Raw genomic sequence first — 21,519 nt, forward strand, 5'->3', positions numbered from 1 at the left:
ATACCTATTCAATTCTCTTAGGCTGTGTTTGGTTTAAAGGAAAAAAATAGGAAAAAGGAAGAGAATGATAGGGAAAGCTATACACGGTTTGTAAAAGTTTATTTACCTTTTCTTTCCTTTTTCTACCTTTTCCTTCAAACCCAACATAGCCTTAGAGTTTTCTAAAAAAATCTCTCAAAGTTTTATAACAATGGTCCTTTAACATCGCGTAATCTATGGGAGAGTTCTAAAGTAAAAAAAATGCAAATTCTTGTTTAATTTTGTTTTTGGTTTTACTTTATTCTTCTTCATGCCTTAATTTACTTCATTTATACTACAACAGACAAAATAAACTAAAATTTGAAACAAAAATATGTCAGAATTTACACTTAAATCATATGCACTGCCATGGTTTTATATCAATGAAAATTCATTTGCATTGCAACCAAACACAGCCTAAGGGTCATTTGAAATAGATCCGTTTAAAACCGGATCAAATAATCCCATTTGCCTTAAATGTTGTGTTTGGTTGCAGTGCAATTTTATTTGCACTAGTACAAATGCATGGGAGTGCAAATATAAAAAATGCAAATTCTGATTTAATTTGTTTTAGATTTTACTTTGTTCTACTTCATGTCTTAATTTACTTTATTTGTACTGCAACAAAACAAAATAAGATAAAATTTGGAACAAAAATAATTTAGAATTTACACTCAAATCATTTGCACTACCATGGTTTTGCATCGGAATAAATTTATTTACATTGCAACTAAGTACAGCTAATGCTCAGTTTGGAAGGAATACAAATACAATTATAAAGAGTGCAAAGTCTTGTATTTTATATTATTTTCTATGTATTTATATTGTATATATTTATATTTGTATTTTTTCCAAGAGAGGAGAGCCTAAATTTATCTCTCTATTTAAAGTTTATATCTTATATATTTGATTTAATATTGCATTTTTAACAAGAAAAGAAAAAATTCCTTTAAATCTCACAAAAAAATTAGTTATTTTATTAATATATAATATTTTAATTATTTTAATTTGATTTATTAATGCTATCCTTTTTATGAATAGATTTATTAATGTTTTTTTTTTTCTGTTAATTTATTAATGATATTCAATATTGCAATCCAAAATTGATCCGTACTATATAAATCCAACGGATAGTATTCGATTCGAATCATATCTTTATATCAGATTCGGTTGCAGCACTAAATGCCCGACTTCAACGGTTGTTTATACTTTTAACTGGCGAAAATGCCCTCCAAAAGCAATGAACATTTCCCCCTAAAAAATCCGATATCTGAGACCAGATAGACCCATCGCACTCATCGCAGTGAAATCCCTCTCTCTCTCTCTCTCTCTCTCTCTCTCTCTCTCTCTCTCGGTGTTCCACCAGCGGCGGAGAAATTTCCGGTGAAACCCATTTGCCTCGAAGCCCAGAGAGATCTCAGCAAGAGAAGGATGGATTTTATCGAGGTTTCAAGTCGATTTTCAGTGATAGTTCAATCTCCCGTCTTAGTAACGAGTCAACTTAGAAGTCCTGCCGCAAGACCGATTTATCATCTGCGTTTTGCTGCTTCAGGCTCAGCAAAGTCAACTATGGTATGTTCCTGCACTGTCGATGCAAAGCCGGTTAGTGGGGAAGTATTTTCGGTCACTTCATCAAGCAAGTCAGATGTTGATTATCTTGGAGAGAGCACGAAAGGGAACTTAAATGTTACGAAGGAACACTTAGAGGCTTTTGGTAACGTCCACTCTATATCCTTTAGCGGATGTTAGTTAAAGTTAAACAGAGTATTTCCTTTGTTCTCAGTTTGAGCACCTGTGCTTGTAACTTGTTATTTGTAATTTAATGTTGTCTTTTCATCATAAATGCTGTTGCTGTTTATTTTCTCCCTTACTCGCGAACCAAGGAAAAATATACTTTACTCGGTAGCTTATGAGCCTCTGGGCAATGTTTGCTCTATGAAGTAATATATGAAGTAATGAACTAATGGGGGTCCAGTCAACAATAAATTCTAGCATATTAACGATACCTTCTAAAAGTAATGGCTGCTACACAAGACCCAGTTATTAAACAACTAGACCTTTTAGAAGGATAGTCAGACCGGTTGTATGACCTCAGTATAGTTGATCCAGAAGAATGGGAGCAACTGAGAGTGAACTCAGGAAGGATGATGGACGTGATATAAGTTGCAACATGTTCTTGAAATTGTTCACTAAATGGAGTTCTAAAGTTGATATGTTGGACCAGAATAAACTTAATGGTGCATTTCGGACTTATCATCATTTAGGTGAGATTTGAAATATAGTTACAATCCTTTATATTTTCTTTCAAACTGATGGATAAAATTTTCTAGTTGATGTTTGGAAAGTATGCTATGAAGCTTTGTTGAGATGTAGTATAACTTTTTTTTTTCTTATTTTTCTTTTTGAACTTTTGTAATGATACTATTGTATTGCAGTGTTTTTTATTTTCAATCTATATTACACTGCATGGGGCAAGACCCATGTAAATTTTTTGCTTTATTCGAAATTCATATCTGATCATATTTCCATTCTGATCGACTCTATTTTGTCCATGGGTCTCTCTCTCATATTTAACAAAGTCAGTACTGGTAAAACATGAGGCCTAATTAATTGAGAAAAGCAGAATTCTCCCTTTGAAATAGTTGATGAGAGATCTCTCCAAACTTGCTCGGCTTTAGTTTGATTAGTTTTGGGAATCCAATTTAGTAGTGAGGCCTAAGCATTTCCAAGAACATTCATAAGTCATAAGCAAAAACTAAGAAATGCAATGAAGAGAACAGTGCTTGGCTTGGTTGTTTATTTTCATGTGGAGAGGTCTACTCTAGAAACCTTGAGTAGGTTAAAAGCAGAAAAATGCTTTCAAGCACATGAACTTAGCAGAAAATAGATAACACATACAAAATTGAATCTCTGTTCTATTGTTTCAGGTTTATCTTTTTCTTTAATTGTTGTTCTTATGTTCTTCAATTTTTGGATTATCTCTTCAGCTTCCTTACGCATTGTCCTACTTACCATTTTTTTCCTTTCTTTCCTTCTGTATTTTATTTTTTATTGAATTTCTGCAATCCTCTCTAATTACTACAGTGGCCATCCTCACTACTATTTGATTTCCTTTTCACCCAATCTTCAGTTCTGCTTTGCTTGTTCTGGTGACCATTCAATCTCTTTAAATTTTGTCCAGCCTAATTTGTTGGGAAAGTTAATGCCAAGTTTCAACTAGCAATCTGAGGGCTTCGTAAACCTGCTTTAAGCTTGCTTAAGGCTCATTTCACCCATTTAACCAGAGGCTGTTTGGGTAGGCCCTACATCATCCCCTCAAATAAAAAAAAATGCCAAGATAACAAACAAAATGAACTAAGAACTTTTCTACATGACCATTATTTTGATTTGAGAGTTCCCAGCATTACTTGTATTGCTTCGTATGATATGTGTTTAATGAGTCAATTTAACATCTTGGTTGTATTGCTTCATTTGATTCCAGGATGCATCTTCCAAATAATCTTTTGGTTGCCTAAGTTTTTGATGCAGTTGATAGTCCTTCCAAAATTTGTGCTATGCACTTCAGTCCCATAATAGAAGATGAATTATCTGGCATTGTACTTGCCTCTATGGTTAAGATTTTAAAGTGAAAATGTTTTGCCATGTATCTTTTTAACAATCAGGAGCAAAGAAGTTGAACTCTGTATATTTTGGTAACCAGTTCCTAAAAGCTCAGCTATAATGCATGTTTTTAATATTCCTGTGTAGGTATTGATGGCCGAGCAACCTTAGAGGGTCCCATTGAGGAGATAGCCAGGGTGGAGGCAAAAGAAGCTGAGGATCTGCTTAGTAACTTAGGAATCATGGTATGATGGAAATTTTATCTTTCTTACAGCTGATAGGAAATATGTTGGATACATTTTTTTTTTCTATCAAAACCCCCATCTATGAATCCCACAAACACTCCTATTTAGAAGTTTAATATATCAAATGTTAGCCATGCCATGTTATTGAGGTACATGGAATGTTGATGAATGACTAATATGGCTGGTGTCTTCCACCATCTATCAGCCAAAGAGAGAGACCCACTTGTTAGAATCAATTCTCTTGTCACATTTTATCTTGCATATGAGTTTGCTTATATAAGTCCTCTTCTATCATTTTGCTTCTGGTGCAACATGTTACTTATAAGGGATACCTGCTAATGTTGCTTATTTCTGTGACAAAGTTACAAAAGAGTCCCTTTCCCTCCTCATGGAGGTGCATGATCCCTAGTTCTTCAGAACAGGAAACTCTCCTACCATACCTCATTCTTATGGTTACAAGTTATATTAATTATAAAACATTGTATTAAAAAAGTTCAAAGCAGGTTTTTTGAAGAAGAACCAACTAAACAGGTATCCTAGAGCACAATGGCTCATTGGAGTCCATAGTTGTCATGGTATATACACACACATACTACTATTAAAAGTGGAAATGAGGTCTAGATTCTGGACTTTTCTTGACTAAAACACCTCTATTTTTGAATTTGTCCCTCATTATTATTAGGACAAAAATGTAATTTGAACTACTTTTTGAGTTCATCCTATTCCCTTTCAAGTCCTATATTTAAGGTATTAACTTCCATTCCTTCTATATTTAAGGTATATTAAATGAATGAGCTTTGTGGACTTTTTCCTAACTAAAATACCCCCACTTCTATCAGACCTTTGGGTTTGGCTACTTTCGTTGTTTGGGAGTAGTTGGAGTCTACCAGCAGAACTTCACATGCTCTTCAACCATTCTACCTTTTATTGGCCTACACAAAAATAGGGAGAATTATGTGGAGATGTTCTCGTGCTGCCTTGATTTGGACTCTTTGGGAAGAAAGGAATATTAGAATTTTTCAAGAAAAGGAAAGGAGCAGTCAGGAATTGAAAGACTGTGTGTTAAATAGGGCAATACCTTGGCTGAAGACCTTGGAAATCTTTCATCAATTCTCCTTTAATGACCTTTGTAGAAATTGGTCAGCAGTAGCGAGGTGTTCACCCCTAAAGGACAAATCAATTACAAGCTGGTTTCCTCCATCCGAAGACTCACTGAAGTTGAACTTTGATGGAAGTAGCATGGGCAATCCAGGATTATCTAGAATGGGGGGTGCTTTGAGAAATGAGAAGGGAGAGATTTTGTTGCTCTACTCAGGTCCCTTGGGAATTGGGGACTCCATCAGGGTAGAACTTTTAGCTGCTGTACAATGGGTGCAATTTGCAAACCAACTGGGGGTACAACACCTAACAATCAAGGGGGATTCCAAAGTGGTGGTGGGTTGGTTGAAAAATCCTGAAGAGGCTATGTGGCGTTACAAGAATGAAATGAAGAAATTTAGTTGGTTGACAAGGAATATGTTGGTCACTGTATAGTGGGTGGGGAGATCAACAAATACTTTGTCAGATGTGTTAGCCAAGCAAGGGGTAAATAGGGAAGAATTGTTTTGGGCTTAGTTGTGATTCTTGCTTTTCTTTCCTAGTTTACTTGTAAGATTCAAGGAGGAGCTGCATCTTGCGCCTCTCCCTGGGATGTTGTATGAACTCACTCTAAATCTTCTTTTGAATTAATAAATTTATTATCATTCATCAAAAAATACCCCCACTTCTGAATTTGGTCCCTCTTAGACTACAAGGGCAAAAAACACAATTTGAACCACTACTTTTCATTTCATTCAATTCCCTCTCATTAAGTCCTATATTTAAGGTGTTATCTCCCATTCTCTCTCATTAAATCTCATATTTGAGGTATTTTTGTTTCTCACCAATAAATTCTACCAATTAAATCTATATCCAATAATTTTAACAATATAAAACCTATGTGTTTAAAACTGACTTGAATACGAAATTGTTCTTTGATAAGGTAAGTAATTCAATCATTTGGGTCAAATGGGTCAATCCATGATGTCATAATTAAGTAAAAATTTAAAAGTAAATAATAATATAAAATTGCAAGAATACTCATTAAATCCTATATTTGTGGTATTTTTATTTCTCACCACTTTACCGGTAAATTCTACTAATTAAATCTAAATCCAATAATTTAACAATACAAAACTTATGTGTTTAAAACTAGCTTGAAAATGAAATTATTGTTTTGCCTAGGTGGCAGGTAAGTAATTCAAGAATCATCTTGGGTTAAATGGGTCAAACCATGATGTCATACTTAAGTAGTAAAAAATTAAAAATAAATAAAAATACAAAAATATAAAAATTTTGGGCACGCCTTTAATATTATATATCCATCATACTAAACAAACAATAATTATAATAAATAAGAAGTATGAAATACAAAATTAAAAATCAGCTTAGAAAGAAAATTGATTTCTTATTCAAGTAGTCGGTCAATATTCAACCTTTTAGGTCAAATGGGTTAACTTCTGATGTCATAATTAAATAACAAAATGTTAAAAAAGATATAAACACACAAAATTATTAAAAAATATAGAAATTTTGTAGAAAACATTTGGATACATCTCTAATATTATATATTCATTATATTAAACCAAAATAAATGTGATAAACGCGAATTATTTTTATTAATAATGGAAATATAATAAAAATTAAAACTAACTCGAACAAAAAACTGTTTTTTCCATTTAAGTGGTGTGTTAGCGGTCCAACCATTTGCACAAAACTGGTCAACCAATGATGTCATAATTTTTTTTTCAGAAAAGTAAAGTATAAATTGTATTAACTGAAGAAATATACAAGTATGGTCCTCTGTACAAGAGTATTTTGTACAAGAAAAACCTTTAAGGGCCCCTGTTAGTGTAGGGGTATTTCTGTCTTTATACTTATGTTGAGGTTGTTGATCTGTAATATTATATTAGAATTAGTGTCCCTCACTTAAATAAGGGCACATGTGTCTTTTCCATTATATTAATAATATAAAAACATGTCTGGCCAAATGGGAGAGGAACTTTTTCCCTAATTCGAACCAGACTTTTCTTCTCTCCTTTTCTCCTCCTTTCTCTCTCTCTTTCTTCCTTCTTTCTTCCTCTTTCTTCTTAGCTGTTATCAGACTAACAGAACTCAAAGGCAGGCCGAATTATAACGTGGTATCAGAGTACAACTAAGCAACTCGGATCTGCCCAGATTTTTGTTCTCTGCGCACTCAATCTAGGGTTTTCCCTTGACTTCCCTGCCATCCATTGGAGATAAGGGAAAGGGATGAAAAGGAGTGATCGCCCTCTTTCCTTGGAGGTTTCTATGCCTCCAGTTGTGTCTTGTGTGGTCGGTTGCTATGGTTTCTAAGAAGCCCTCCCCTAATCGATGAAGAGAAGAGGGCTGATTCGTGTGGTGCAGTGGGTGTCTTGTGTGGACTGATTTTCTTCTTGTGTGGTTTGTCTTTCAGGTGATGAGGTAAGAGATTTCTATGCATATTTTCTGTTATGAATCAAATAAAAAGTATGTTTCAGATCGTATGATGGGATTTCAGACTGTAGTGTGCTAGGGTTTATGTTGTTTTTTTTTGTGATTCGAAGGAGGAGTGGTGCTCATATAGTGGTGAGATTTCAGGTAGTCGTAGGGTAGGGTTTGTGGTGTAAAGAGTGCAACCTTCAGCAATAACAAGTGCTGAAACCAGTGTGATTAGTGTGATCAAGTAGTGTGCAGTGTGCCGAATTCAGTGATAACAGAATTCAGCAATGGGAGATAACAGTGATAGCAAATCTAATGTGATGATACCTACTGATTACCTGAATGTTCAAATGACTTCCATTAAACTGAATGGTGAGAATTTGTACCTTGGGCTAAATCTGTAGAAGTTTTTCTGAAGGCAAAGAAGAAGGTGAAACACATAAGGGAGGAGAAACCCTCCACTGATTCTCATGAGTATGAAGACTGGGAACAAGAGGATGCACAGATTATCACGTGGTTATGGAATAGTATGGAGCCCAAGATTAGTGTAAATTTCATGTTTCTTGACACTGCCAAAGAGGTGTGGGACCATGCTAAGAAGTTGTATCCTGGTCAAGACAATACAACTAGAGTATATCAGCTGTATCAAGAATACTTTAATCTGCAACAGGGCAATCAAAGTCTTGAGTAGTACCATGCTAGTATGAGAAACATCCGTAATGAGTTGAATGTTTATCACCCCCTCACTTCTGATGTCAAAATTCAGCAACAACAGAGAGAACAACTTGACGTGACTCGATTTTTGGTAGGGTTGAAATTTGAGTATGAACCAGTACGGGCTCAGATACTAGGAGGGTCAGCTCTCCCTTCTTTAGAAGAGGTGTTTGCTCGACTTCGGAGGACTTCTATTGGATCTACTGAGAAATCTGTCTCAGATAGATCAACCTTTGCAGTGTCAAGGGGCTGTGGTGTTAGAGGTGGAGCTCGAGGAGCTTAGTCTGGCCGTGGTGGTAGCAATGGTCCGGTATATGGCCGGAGTGGTGGTGGTGGACCTACATATAACTGTGGTGGTGGTCGTACTGGAGGTAGAGATTCAGGGGGAGCCCGTGGTAGAGGACGTGGCTCGGGTCCGAGGTGTACTCATTGTGGTATGGATGGACATACCAATTAATTATTGCTATGACTTGCATGGTCCACCCTCAACCTGGGCCAATCATGCCATGACTAGTGACACCAGTTCCAATTTCAGACAAGAGAATCGTTCAGCTGATCAGATGCCTTCTACATCCACAGGTGGTCCCGGGAAGGAGATGGTGAGTGTTCCCCGTGATGAGTATGAGAGGTTTGTCCAATCCACATCTCAACAGAACACGGCTACTTTCGCACACTCAGGTATGGCTTGTTTGGCATCCACACCCAATCCCTGGATTATTGACTTTGGAGCCTCCGATCACATGACTGGAACTCCAGGTGTGTTTTCTTCCCTCTCATTGCTCAACATCACAATCCCTAAATTTCCATTTAACCTTATGTCTGTTAGTAAGCTGACCAAGTCACTTAATTGTTCCATTACCTTTTACCCTTCTATGTGTGTTTTTCAGGATCTCAAAACGGGGATGAAGATTGGTGGAGGGGATGAAGCTGGTGGATTGTATTATCTTGACGGTGGTGGAAGAACATCAATAGCTCTCCAGTCATCTTTCTCTCCTCTCTAGTGGCACTTTCGATTTGGTCATCCTTCGTTGAAAGTTTTGAAATCTTTAGTTCCTTCGTTGAGTTAACTTTCTGTTTTAGATTGTGAGTCGTGTCAGTTTGGGAAACACCATCGTGTTCCCTTTAGTTATAGGGTTGATAACTGTGTGTCGAGTCCTTTTTCTTTGGTTCACTCAGATGTTTGGGGTCCTTATAAAGTGATGTCATACAATGGATATAGATATTTTGTCATTTTTGTTGATGATTTTTCAAGGATGATGTGGCTCTATTTAATGAAAGAAAGAAGTTTTGTTTACCATCTTCCAGAAATTTTATGCTGAGATTCACAATCAATTTGGTGTTCACATTAAAATTTTTCGTTTTGATAATGGCCGTGAATCTTCATCATTTCAAGAATACTTGGACCAACATGGCATTATACATCAGACCTCATGTACCTACACCCCACAACAAAATGGGGTGGCTGAGAGAAAGAATCGTCATCTCTTGGAAACAGCACGATCGCTTATGCATCACATGAATGTTCCCAAACCCTTTTGGAGTGATGCGGTGCTTACCTCTTGCTTCTTGATTAATCGGATGCCCACGTCTATCCTTGATGGTCATTCCCCATTTACCAGCTTGTTTCCCACCTTGTCTCCGTTTCCTCTTTCTCCTCGGGTATTTGGGTGTGTCTTCTTCGTCCATAATCTGGGCCCTGGGAACGACAAGTTAGATGCACGATCCCTCAAGTGCATCTTCCTTGGCTATTCTCGGATCCAGAAAGGGTATAAGTGTTACCGTCCTAGTTCTCGACGTTCCTTTGTGTGTGCTGATGTTAACTTCTTTGAGTCTACTCCGTTTTTCTTGGGGTCCGGTGATGCTTCTTCCTCCTCATCACCTCCCCCTCTTCCACTTCCAGTTGCTGATTCTGTTCCCCTTGTTCCAGCCGTGACCAAGTCCTTGCCTCCAGTGCCACTACTTGTTGAACGCCCACCTATCCGTCAAGTGTATACACATCGCCCACGTGTACTGGTTGCTACTTCTCTGGCTCCATCACCGTCAACAGATCCGGCAGTTGTCTCCACACCAGCCCCGATCCCAGTATCTGATCTTGATCTTCCCATTGCCTTGCGGAAAGGTAAACGCACTTGCACCCTTCATCCTATTTCTAATCATGTTTCACTCACTCACCTTTCCGTCTCCCATCGCCAGTTTATCTCTTTGTTATCCTCAGTTGTTGTCCCTAAGGATGTCTAGGAAGCCCTTGCCTCTCCAGGGTGGTGCTGTGCAATGGAAGAAGAGCTCTCAGCTCTACTTCATAATCATACTTGGAACCTCACCGCTCTTCCTCCTGGGAAGCAGGCTGTCGGTTGTAAGTGGGTTTATACTGTTAAGTATTTGCCTGATGGTAGTGTTGAGCGCCTGAAAGCTTGATTGGTTGCAAAAGGGTACTCTCAAACCTATGGTATTGACTACACAGAGACCTTCTCCCCAGTTGCTAAGATAGGGTCAGTTCGTGTTGTGATCTCTCTTGCAGCTATGTATGATTGGCCCCTATATTAGCTTGATATCAAGAATGCCTTTTTGCATGGTGATTTGCTCGAGGAGGTCTACATGGAGCAACCACTAGGGTTTGTTGCTCAGGGGGAGGATGGTAAGGTATGCAGACTAAAGAAGGCTATATATGGGCTTAAACAATCTCATCGAGCATGGTTTGGTAGGTTCAGTGAGGTGGTAAAGAAGTTTGGTATGAAACAGTGCCAAGTTGATCATTTCGTCTTCAGTCATGACTCTCCGGTAGGAAAAATACTATTGCAGCTATGTATGATTGGCCCCTATATCAGCTTGATATCAAGAATGCCTTTTTGCATGGTGATTTACTCGAGGAGGTCTACATGGAGCAACCACTAGGGTTTGTTGCTCAGGGGGAGGATGGTAAGGTATGCAGACTAAAAAAGGCTATATATGGGCTTAAACAATCTCATCGAGCATGGTTTGGTAGGTTCAGTGAGGTGGTAAAGAAGTTTGGTATGAAACAGTGCCAAGTTGATCATTCCGTCTTCAGTCATGACTTTCCGGTAGGAAAAATACTATTGGTGGTGTATGTAGATGATATTGTTATTACTGGGAATGATAAAATGGGCATTGACAGGTTGAAGACTTTTTTACAGGAACATCTTCAAACAAAGGACCTTGGTAAATTGAAATATTTCTTGGGGATAGAAGTAGCAAGATCTAAGTATGGTTTTAATTTGTGTCAGAGGAAATATGTGCTTGATTTGCTGGAAGAAACAGGTTTGTTAGGTGCTAAACCAACTGAAACACCTATGAAAACAAATACTAGGCTGAGCAGTGATATGGGTGAAGTGTTTGAAGACCCTGGCAGATACCGACGACTTGTAGGTAAACTGAACTACCTAACCATTACTCGGCCAGATATTTCATTTGCGCTTAGTGTGGTAAGTCAGTTCATGCAGAAACCTCTGGTTTCTCATTGGAATGCGGTTCTAAGAATTGTGAGGTATTTAAAAGGGGCCCTTGGTCGTGGTTTGATATACAAAAGTGGTCGAAAACTTGAAATAGAAGGGTATATTGATGCTGAGTGGGCCGGTTCTATGTCTGATAGGCGGTCTACCACAGGTTATTATTGCACTTTTCTGTGGGGTAATCTGGTGACATGGAAAAGTAAGAAGCAACCAATCGTGGCAAGAAGCAGTGTAGAGGCAGAATATAGAGCTATGGCACATACTGCTTGTGAATTAGTGTGGTTAAGGAACCTTCTACAGGAGATAGGATACAACATTAATACTCCAATGAAGCTCTATTTTGACAATCAGGCTGTAGTTCATATTTCTTCTAATCCGGTGTTTCATGAAAGAACCAAGCACATAGAGGTTGACTGTCACTTTGTGAGAGAGAAAGTGCTGAATGGAGTGATAGACACTGCATACGTTAATACAGGAAACCAGTGGGTAGACTTATTTACAAAAGGGTTGAGTTGGGGAAGAGTGGACTACATATGTAACAAGCTGGGATTATATGATATATACTCACTAGCTTGAGGGGGAGTGTTAGTGTAGGGGTATTTCTGTCTTTATACTTATGTTGAGGTTGCTGATTTGTAATATTATAGTAGAACTAGTGTCCCTCACTTAAATAAGGGCACATGTGTCTTTCCCATTATATTAATAATATAAAAACATGTCTGGCCGAATGGGAGAGGAACTTTTTCCCTAATTCGAACCAGACTTTTCTTCTCTCCTTTCTCTCTCTTTCTTCCTTCTTTCTTCCTCTTTCTTCTTAGCTGTTATCAGACTAACAGAACTCAAAGGCAGGCCGAATTATAACAGCCCCCAAAAAATTTACATTCAAGAAAGAGGAAGAAAGGTCATCAGGACTGAAACATGTAAGAGTAGAAAGCCAAGCTCTCAAGATGTCAACTGCAGAATTGATAACCACCTCCTCTGGATTCGATTTTTGCTAAAAAAATTATACTATTCCTTTCAGACCAGATTACCCACAAAACCGCTAGGGGGAATCACATCCCAGCAAGTTCTCCCTTTCTTGGACATTTCTTGCACCCTCCACCCAGCTAACAAGGCCTTCACATAATCTGAGAAGCACCCAACAACTGGAGCAAATTTTCTGAAATGATTCCAGACTTTAGAGTAAAATTTGCAGAAAAGGGTCAGATGATTCATAGAGATACCCTATGGGCATTCTACATTTGCTAGATTAAACAATAACCAATGATGTCATAATTAAATAATAAAAATAGATAGAAATATATAAAAATTACTAAAACATAGAAAAATTATGGAGAAATTTAAGTCACCTCAAATATTATATATTTATCATGTTAAACAAAGATGGGTAGGATAAACAAGATTTTTTTAGAATTAATTATGGAAATAAAATAGAAAATCTAAAGTACTGAAAAATTAAATTGTTTTTTTTTTCTTTCAACTTAAATGGGTTAACCCATGATGCCATAATTATATAATAAAATTCAAAAATAGATGGAAATAAAAATTGTAGAAATTACAAAAAAAGAGAAAATTGTGTACACCTCCAATATTATATATCTATCATATTAAACAAAAATAAGTATGATAAATAAGAAATATTTTTATTAACAATAGAAATAGAATACGAAATTCAAATTGACCAGTACACCATGTTTCATGGGTTTTGAAAAGAATAGGGGCTTTGCCCCTTGTTGTTGTTGTTGCTATTATTATTATTTTGTTAGGAAAAGTAACTTTCATTAAATTAAACTTAAATAAGAATACACAGCTTCAGTCCCTAGAGTTAAGGAATCTGACCCCAAAAAGAATTCATTATTACAGTTCAGCCCAGGATAATTCTCTCCTATTTAGCCCTTGTTTGGTTAATGTATCAGCCAAACCATTTGTTGACCTTTTAACCCATCTAACAAGTAAATCAATTTCTCTTGAAAGGCTTCTAGTCTCTCTCATGGTTTTCCTGTGAATCCTAATCCCCATACTACTTGTTTGTAACCACCCTATCACCAACTTTGACTCCTTAGGGAGCCACCCACCCTAATTATTTTTCCCCCTGTTATTTTCCCTTTTTGGTATTCTTTATTTCTAGAAAATTTTATTTTTATAGAATTTGGCCTTCTTTAATCGCTAATATTTTTTTTGACATGTAGTTTTTCTATTAAATATTTGTAATATTATAATATTGTATTTGAAATATTGAAATTGGTAGATTTGAAATGCTTGTCTTTTAAATGTAATGATTGGCTATGTTTTGAAAGGAAGTTAATGTTATTACTTATTAGTAAAGGGCATTGCTTTATCTATCTATCTATCTATTTGTCTATATATATATAATTCACATGCATGTGATCAGTAAATAAACTGGGAAACTAATGTAGAACCTAACTTAGTTTATTCTTTGTAAAATTCTTTCACCTAGGCAAAACCTGAGCAGTTGCTTGTGCAACTAGGCACACTACTATTGCCTAGAATTGCCCACACACCTTGACAAATGCGCTGGAATCAAAGATTGGGAAGACAGACAGTCAAAGAATAACTAATGCAATGTGACCATAGTGATGTTAAATTTTGTTAAATTATCTAGTGATGTAGGTTTCTTAGGATTTAATTATCTGATCAGTTGAGCAGCTTGTATTAGCACTTATGGAGATCTATGCTTTATTCTCAAAAAAAAGTTTTATTTTGAGGTGTCCTCATTTCAATTTGCTGCGTGCGATAAGTCTATTGAGATGTTCCTTCTCATTACCCTGTATATACTAGCTAGCAGTTATATTTTGAAATCTCTCTAACATTATTATTTCTTACTTGTTACCTATGAAGCGGTGCATACTTAATTGTTCTTTAACAATTAATTTTGGTATGCAGGATCCCTTCTCATCAAGACATTCTCCTCGTGGCATATTTTGTAGCCGAACGCTTAATCTTCGGTCAATCAGTGCTATTGGATATGACATGGACTATACTTTAATACATTATAATGTGATGGTAATCATTGTCTTTTTAAATACTACATAGAATTTCATTGTTATGTAAGTCTTAATTATTTGCATCTGTACTGTTTTTGGTTCATCTCACTACAATCCAAGTGCCTAGGTGTTAGTTAGGTGGTAATTTTGACAAATAACACCTTCAATTTATTGGATATGGTTCATGTTAACATGTGCAATATTTTTAATTTCTTCTTGTTTTATATTGAAAATGCTAAAAGAAAGTTAATATTAATGAATTTTCCATATCAAGACATATTACACAATTAGTTTCATGAGGCCATGTTACTCTCTACCATAAAACATAATATTCCAAATTCCATACACAATATAGTCAACTGCATTCAAGAAAGCGACAAGACAAAATCACGAGTTTTCATATAGAAAGAATTCAAAGAAATAAACAAAGCAATAAGTCAATAGCATAATTGATCCAAGTAAATGTGTATTACAACATACTGAATCCAAGGCAAATAAGCAAAGAAATGACACATTAAATCCAGCAAAGAAGTATAAGAATCCAAGAAAATAAGTAATGGACATCATACTAATATAACTCATCATCATCTAAGCCATGTCCTAAATATATGGGGTCGGTTACATGAATAATGTTTAGCCATTCTGTTCTGTTCAAGGTTTAAAATATCAACATGCACAATACAAAAAAAAAAGAAAAGAAATTGAGGATCGTGCATGTCAAAGGGTTGGTACTCCTTTTTTTATTTTATTTTTTCTGTTTGATATTTACAGATAGGCTTATTAGGATGAGTATTAATAGTTCAAACTGTTAATATCTCTTAAATCTCAATATTTCGAATTTTGATGACTTTCAATACCAATATGATATGTATGATACTATGCGAACCTTGGTTCTGTTCAGTGTCACTATCATCATCATCCAAGCCTTATCCCAACTATATGAGGTTGGCTAAATCATTTCTTGTTCTGTTCTGTTCAGTGTCAATATCCATTGTTAAATTATTGGCGCTTAAATAATTTCTTATTACTTCCACACATGTCTTTTTCTGTCCGCTCCTAGCTGTTCTAGCCTCTTCAACTTGTAACTGATCACTTTTTCTAACATGTGTTGTAAATGGTTTTCTGTGCACGTGACAAACTATCTCAATCTACTTTCTCCCTTTTCTATCACCTATTGGAGCTACTCTTAGGTTCTTTCATATGACTTTGTTTTTATTCTCAATTCATGTTTTACCACTCATCTATGCAAGCATTTGCATTTCTGCACACTCATTGTTTGGATATGTTGTTTGTTAACTGCCTGACATTCTGCTCCATACAAAATAGATGGCCTTACAACTGTTTTTAGAATTTTCCTTTTGTCCGAAGTTTCGCCTATCATATAAGACTCCGGATGCATCTTTTCATTTACCTCATCCTATATATATATATGTATATGTATATATATATTCCGTTTAGTACTAGTTATTTAAAAACCTCTTGTTTCTAATGCAGTTGCCAATAGATCTAATTTTGCATTTAATCCTTCACTACATCATTACTAATATATGTATATATCATATGATTTATAATACAATACTGTCGACAAGATATGATTTGCGGAAAATTAAGAAAGATATGATTTGCTGCAAATTTAAAAAGATTTGATTTGATTGATTACAGATTTGAATAAATTTAGGAAAGATTAGATTTGAATAAAATTAGGAAAGTCATATCCTTGGATTAAGGGAAAGATTTAATCAATCCCTAATTGAGAGAGATCCTAGGAGTTCGTCTCTCCTATCTTTTCTTATTTAAGTTGTATGCTCAACATGTTTTATCAACATATTATCAATACAGAAGTATTTCTTTTCTCTCCTTCATTTCTTCTTCTCTTCCTCTTTATTTTTCCACATGGTATCAAAGCCTTAGAGTTTGATCATGAATTTTAAGGCCGCCATGGTTGGCTCTGGTTCAACCTCTTCGGATGCTACCAGTGGTGTGACATCTTTGGAGGGAGGTATTCAGTCAGCGGTCATCTCTCTCTCTGAGAATTCTCTTCAAATTACCATTCACAAATTGAATGGAAAGAATTATCTTGAGTGGTCTCAGTCCGTGCGGTTGGTGATCGACGACAAAGGGAAACTCGGCTATTTGAATGGCGAAGTAAAACCGCCAGCCACTGATGATCCAAAGTACAGGCAGTGGTGTTCTGAAAATTCTATGGTTATCGCCTGACTGATCAACTCTATGGATCCTGTGGTTGGAAAACCATTCATGTTCCTGCCGTCTGCTCGTGATGTGTGGGAAGCTGTTAAGGAAACCTATTCAGATCTGGACAATCATTCACAACTGTTCGAACTGAATACCCGAATGTGGAAGATGCAGCAAGGTAAGCGTGACATAACTGCTTATTATAATGAGATGATGGCTGTTTGGCAGGAGCTAGATTTATTTGAAGAAGAATGGGAAAGTCCGAGTGACAGTGCTCGGTACAAAAAGAAGATAGAAAGAGGCCGGGTCTTTGTCTTCTTGGTTGGTTTGAATAAAGAACTCGATGAGGTTCGGGGACGTATCTTAGGGTGAAAGCCCTTGCCTACTATAAGAGAAGTTTTTTCAGAAGTGCGTAGAGAAGAAGCACGGCGGCAAGTGATGTTGAAGAATGTTAATGAAACAAAAACTGAGAATGAAGGGGTCTGCTCTTGTGGCCCGAAGTGCAGACGTAGACGGAGATAAACGAGGAGGAAAACAAAGACCTTGGTGTGATCATTGTAAAAATCCATGGCATACTCGGGAAACCTGCTGGAAGCTACACGGGAAACTAGCAGGTTGGAAGAAAAAATCAGACAGTGACAACAAGTCAGGGGGAGATGTCCGCGCGCTTCAAGTAAGCAATTCTGATCCAGGGCAGCAATCATCCTCGAAGTCTCTTCCTTTCACAAAAGAACAAATAGAGCACTTATATAAAATGTTTCAATCTCAAGCGTTGAGAAACTCTAACCCATCTTGCTCTCTAGCCCAGTCAGGTAATTATTTCACTACAGCCATTGCTTATACCAAATCTAATGGCTCCTAGATATTAGATTCAGGTGCCACTGATCATATGACCGGCACTTCACAATTCTTCTCTTCATATACACCCTGTGCAGGGAATCAAAAGGTTAAAATTGCTGTGTTGCTGGAAAAGGAACTGTGTTTATTTCTCCTTCTCTAAATCTTAAAGATGTTCTACATGTTCCTAACCTATCATACAATCTCTTATCTGTCAGCAAACTAACCCTTGATCATAATTGTCGGGTTAATTTTTGGTCTTCTTGTTGTGAATTTCAGGATTTAACCTCGGGGAAGATGATTGGGGGTGCTAAACTGGATGGTGGCCTCTACCTCTTTAATAAAAGATCAACCTTTGGAAGGCAAGACTGACAGACTTGTTTCAGCTCTATCTCGGTTTCTAGTGACAGTGAAGTTTTATTATGGCATTATCGGTTAGGACATCCTAGCTTTCAATATTTAAAGCATCTATTTCCGAAGTTATTCATGAATAAAAATCATTCGTGTTTTAAGTGTGAATCTTGTGGATTAGCAAAACATCATCGTGCTGTTTTTCCGTCCCAACCATATAAAAAATCAAAACCATTTACCATGATTCACAGTGATGTTTGGGGTCCTTCTAGAGTAACAACTCTTTCTGGAAAGCATCGGTTCATTACTTTTATTGATGATCATACTAGGGTCACTTGGGTTTTCCTTTTAAAAGAGAAACCAGATGCTGAAACTGTGTTTAAAACTTTCTATAACATGGTTCAAACACAATTTCAGACTCAGATTAAAATTTTTCGAAGTGATAATGGAAAAGAATTTTTTAACCATGTGTTAGGGAATTTTTTTTGCTGAGAAAGGAATTGTACACCAAAGTTCGTGTAATAATACACCTCAACAAAATGGGGTGGCTGAAAGGAAAAACAAACATCTCCTTGAAGTTGCTAGAGCCCTAAGTTGCTAGAGCCGTTTTAACAGCCACTTATTTGATTAATAGACTGCCTACACGAATTTTGGATTTTTAAACACCCATACAGGTTTTCACTGACTGCTTTCCAAACTCTCGGCTAGTGACAAACATTCCCTTAAAAATTTTTGGAAGTGTGGCCTTTGTTCATGACCATGATCCTCAACGTTCAAAATTTGATCCAAAAGCACATAAATGTATTTTTGTAGGCTATCCCACTAATCAGAGAGGTTACAAATGCTTTGATCCAGTTTTGAAAAGGATGTTTGTGACTATGGATGTCACATTCTTTGAAGGAACTTCCTACTACAAACACCCCATCTTCAGGGGGGAGAGCAACACTAGTGAAGATGGTCTTTTAGTTGGTTCTGATTTAATATTTGAATTTGTCCATAATGATGTTCCTCACAACCAGTCACCGAAAGAAAGTAAGGCAGAAAATACAAAATCAGTGGATACAAATGAATTAAATATTGAAAATGAACAACCTTCGGTGATGCCATCTCAAAATAAAAAAGCTGAAACAACAGAGATGTGTGCGAAACAGTATAAAGGCCTTGTATATTCAAGGGAACATCTAGCACTGAAAAGGAGAGGCACTATTCCGCAGCATCAACAAGAATCTGATCTGCGGGTGGATCATGAAATTCATGATAATTCTCCAAAAATACCTGAAAATATTCCTCCAGGTAATTTTAATTCTTCTAGTCAGCTTGATCTTCCCATTGCTCTTAGGAAAGATGTTAGGTCTTGTACAAAACATCCTCTGTCAAATTTTGTATCTTACAAAAATATTTCACTTTCATGTTGTGCCTTTATTTCACAAGTGTCTAGTGTTTCCATTCCTAACAGTATCCAGGAGGCTCTAAATGTTCCCGAGTGGAAAAAAGCTGTTTTTGAGGAGATGAGAGCTTTGGAAAAGAATGCTACTTGGGAGAAAGTGGATCTGCCGGATGGAAAGACAGTTGTTGGTTGTAAATGGGTGTTCACTCTGAAGTACAACTCAGATGGATCCTTGGAGAGATATAAGGCTCGCCTAGTAGCTAAAGGCTTTACTCAGACGTATGAAGTGGACTACTCTGAGACCTTTTCTCCAGTGGCGAAACTAAATACAGTTCGAGTACTCTTATCTGTTGCAGCTAACCTTGATTGGCCACTGAATAAACTGGATGTGAAGAATGCCTTTTTGAATGGAGACTTGGAAGAAGAAGTATATATGGAGCCTCCACCTGGTTTCACTGAGAAGTTTGGAACTAAGGTATGCAAGCTAAAAGTCTCTATATGGACTTAAACAGTCTCCCAGAACCTGGTTTGAAAGATTCACAAGGTTCGTTAAAAATCAAGGATATAGTCAAGGACAATCTGATCATACTCTTTTCACAAAATGATCAACCAAAGACAAGGTATCGGTTCTGATTGTCTATGTTGATGACATAATCTTGACTGGAGATGATATTGAAGAGATGAGCAGACTAAAGCAGAGCTTAGCCAAGGAATTCGAGATTAAAGACTTAGGCCAGCTAAGGTACTTTCTTGGAATGGAAGTGGCTAGATCAAAGAAGGGCATTGTGGTTTCGCAACGAAAATATATTCTAGACCTCTTGAAAGAAACTGGAATGAGTGGATGCAAACCTTCAGACACTCCGATAGAAGTTAAGGCTAAACTCGAAGAAGTTAAAAATGGGGTTCCAGTAGATGTAGGTAGATACCAAAGGCTGGTAGGAAGATTGATTTACTTGTCACATACACGTCCTGACATTGCCTTCGCTGTGAGCATGGTGAGTCAATTTATGCACTCCCCGTACAAAGAACATCTTGAAGCTGTGTATCGAATTCTTAAGTATCTAAAAGGCACACCAGGAAAATGACTCTTCTTCAAGAAAAATGAGAAGAGAGGGGTTGAAGTGTATACAGATGCGGATTGGGCATGCTCAATCACTGATAGATGGTCAACTTCGGGGTACTGCACATTTCTTTGGGGCAATTTAGTTACTTGGAGAAGCAAGAAGCAAAGTGTAGTTGCTAGAAGCAGTGCTTAGGCTGAATTCAGATCAATGGCTCAAGGAGTGTGTGAGGTTCTTTGGCTAAAGAGGGTGCTAGCAGATCTTAAGAGACCAGTGAGTTTTCCTATGAAACTGTATTGTGATAACAAGGCAGCTATCAGCATTGCTCATAATTCGGTTCTACATGACAGGACTAAACATGTTGACATTGACGGACACTTTATAAAGGAGAAACTTGAAGAAGGAATAATTTGCACTCCGTTTGTACCAACCACTCAGCAAGTTGCAGATGTTTTGACTAAGGGCTTGTTGAGACAGCCATTTGAACTTCAAGTTAGCAAGTTGGGCATGATAGATATCTTTGCACCAACTTGAGGGGGAGTGTCGACAAGATACGATTTGCGGCAAATTAAGAAAGATATGATTTGCTGCAAATTTAGAAAGATTTGATTTGATTGATTACAGATTTGAATAAATTTAGGAAAGATTAGATTTGAATAAAATTAGGAAAATCATATCCTAGGATTAAGGAAAGATTTAATCAATCCCTAATTGAGAGAGATTCTAGGAGTAATTGAGAGAGATCCTAGGAGTTTGTCTCTCCTATCTTTTCTTATTTAAGTTGTATGCTCAACATGTTTTATCAACATATTATCAATACAGAAGTATTTCTTTTCTCTCATTCTTCATTTCTTCTTCTCTTCCTCTTTATTTTTCCACAAATACATTAGAACAACATACTGCAATGTAATGTAATGTAGTGTAGTGCAAAAATGTCATGGTATCTAGAAAATGCTTGCTGCCTTAATAAATATGGCCTTTGCTACACTAGAAATTACAAACCATGCTAATTGGCTTGAAATCCTTCAGATCCCTTGCACCTCCTATTTTTGGTTTTAAAGCATTAAATATGGCCTTCATTCTCCTTCAAAGGGAGTTAATTCAGAATATGTGCATGGGTTT

General features: G+C 36.7%; 1 protein-coding gene across 1 annotated transcript in view; it reads left to right on the top strand.

Annotated features, from left to right (window-relative positions):
• The first annotated feature begins 1,262 nt into the window (after positions 1-1,262).
• The window catches only part of LOC104586053 (HAD-superfamily hydrolase, subfamily IG, 5'-nucleotidase), a 72,449-nt gene continuing 52,192 nt past the window's right edge, over positions 1,263-21,519 (top strand). The window contains exons 1-3 of the mRNA XM_010243154.3: positions 1,263-1,732; positions 3,766-3,863; positions 14,468-14,587. Coding sequence (XP_010241456.1) covers positions 1,450-1,732; positions 3,766-3,863; positions 14,468-14,587 — 501 coding nt within the window. The 5' untranslated portion in view covers positions 1,263-1,449. The remainder of the gene's footprint in view (positions 1,733-3,765; positions 3,864-14,467; positions 14,588-21,519) is intronic.

Source organism: Nelumbo nucifera, chromosome 4 (assembly GCF_055504915.1).
Source record: "Nelumbo nucifera cultivar China Antique chromosome 4, China Antique-T2T, whole genome shotgun sequence".
NCBI lineage: Eukaryota > Viridiplantae > Streptophyta > Magnoliopsida > Proteales > Nelumbonaceae > Nelumbo > Nelumbo nucifera.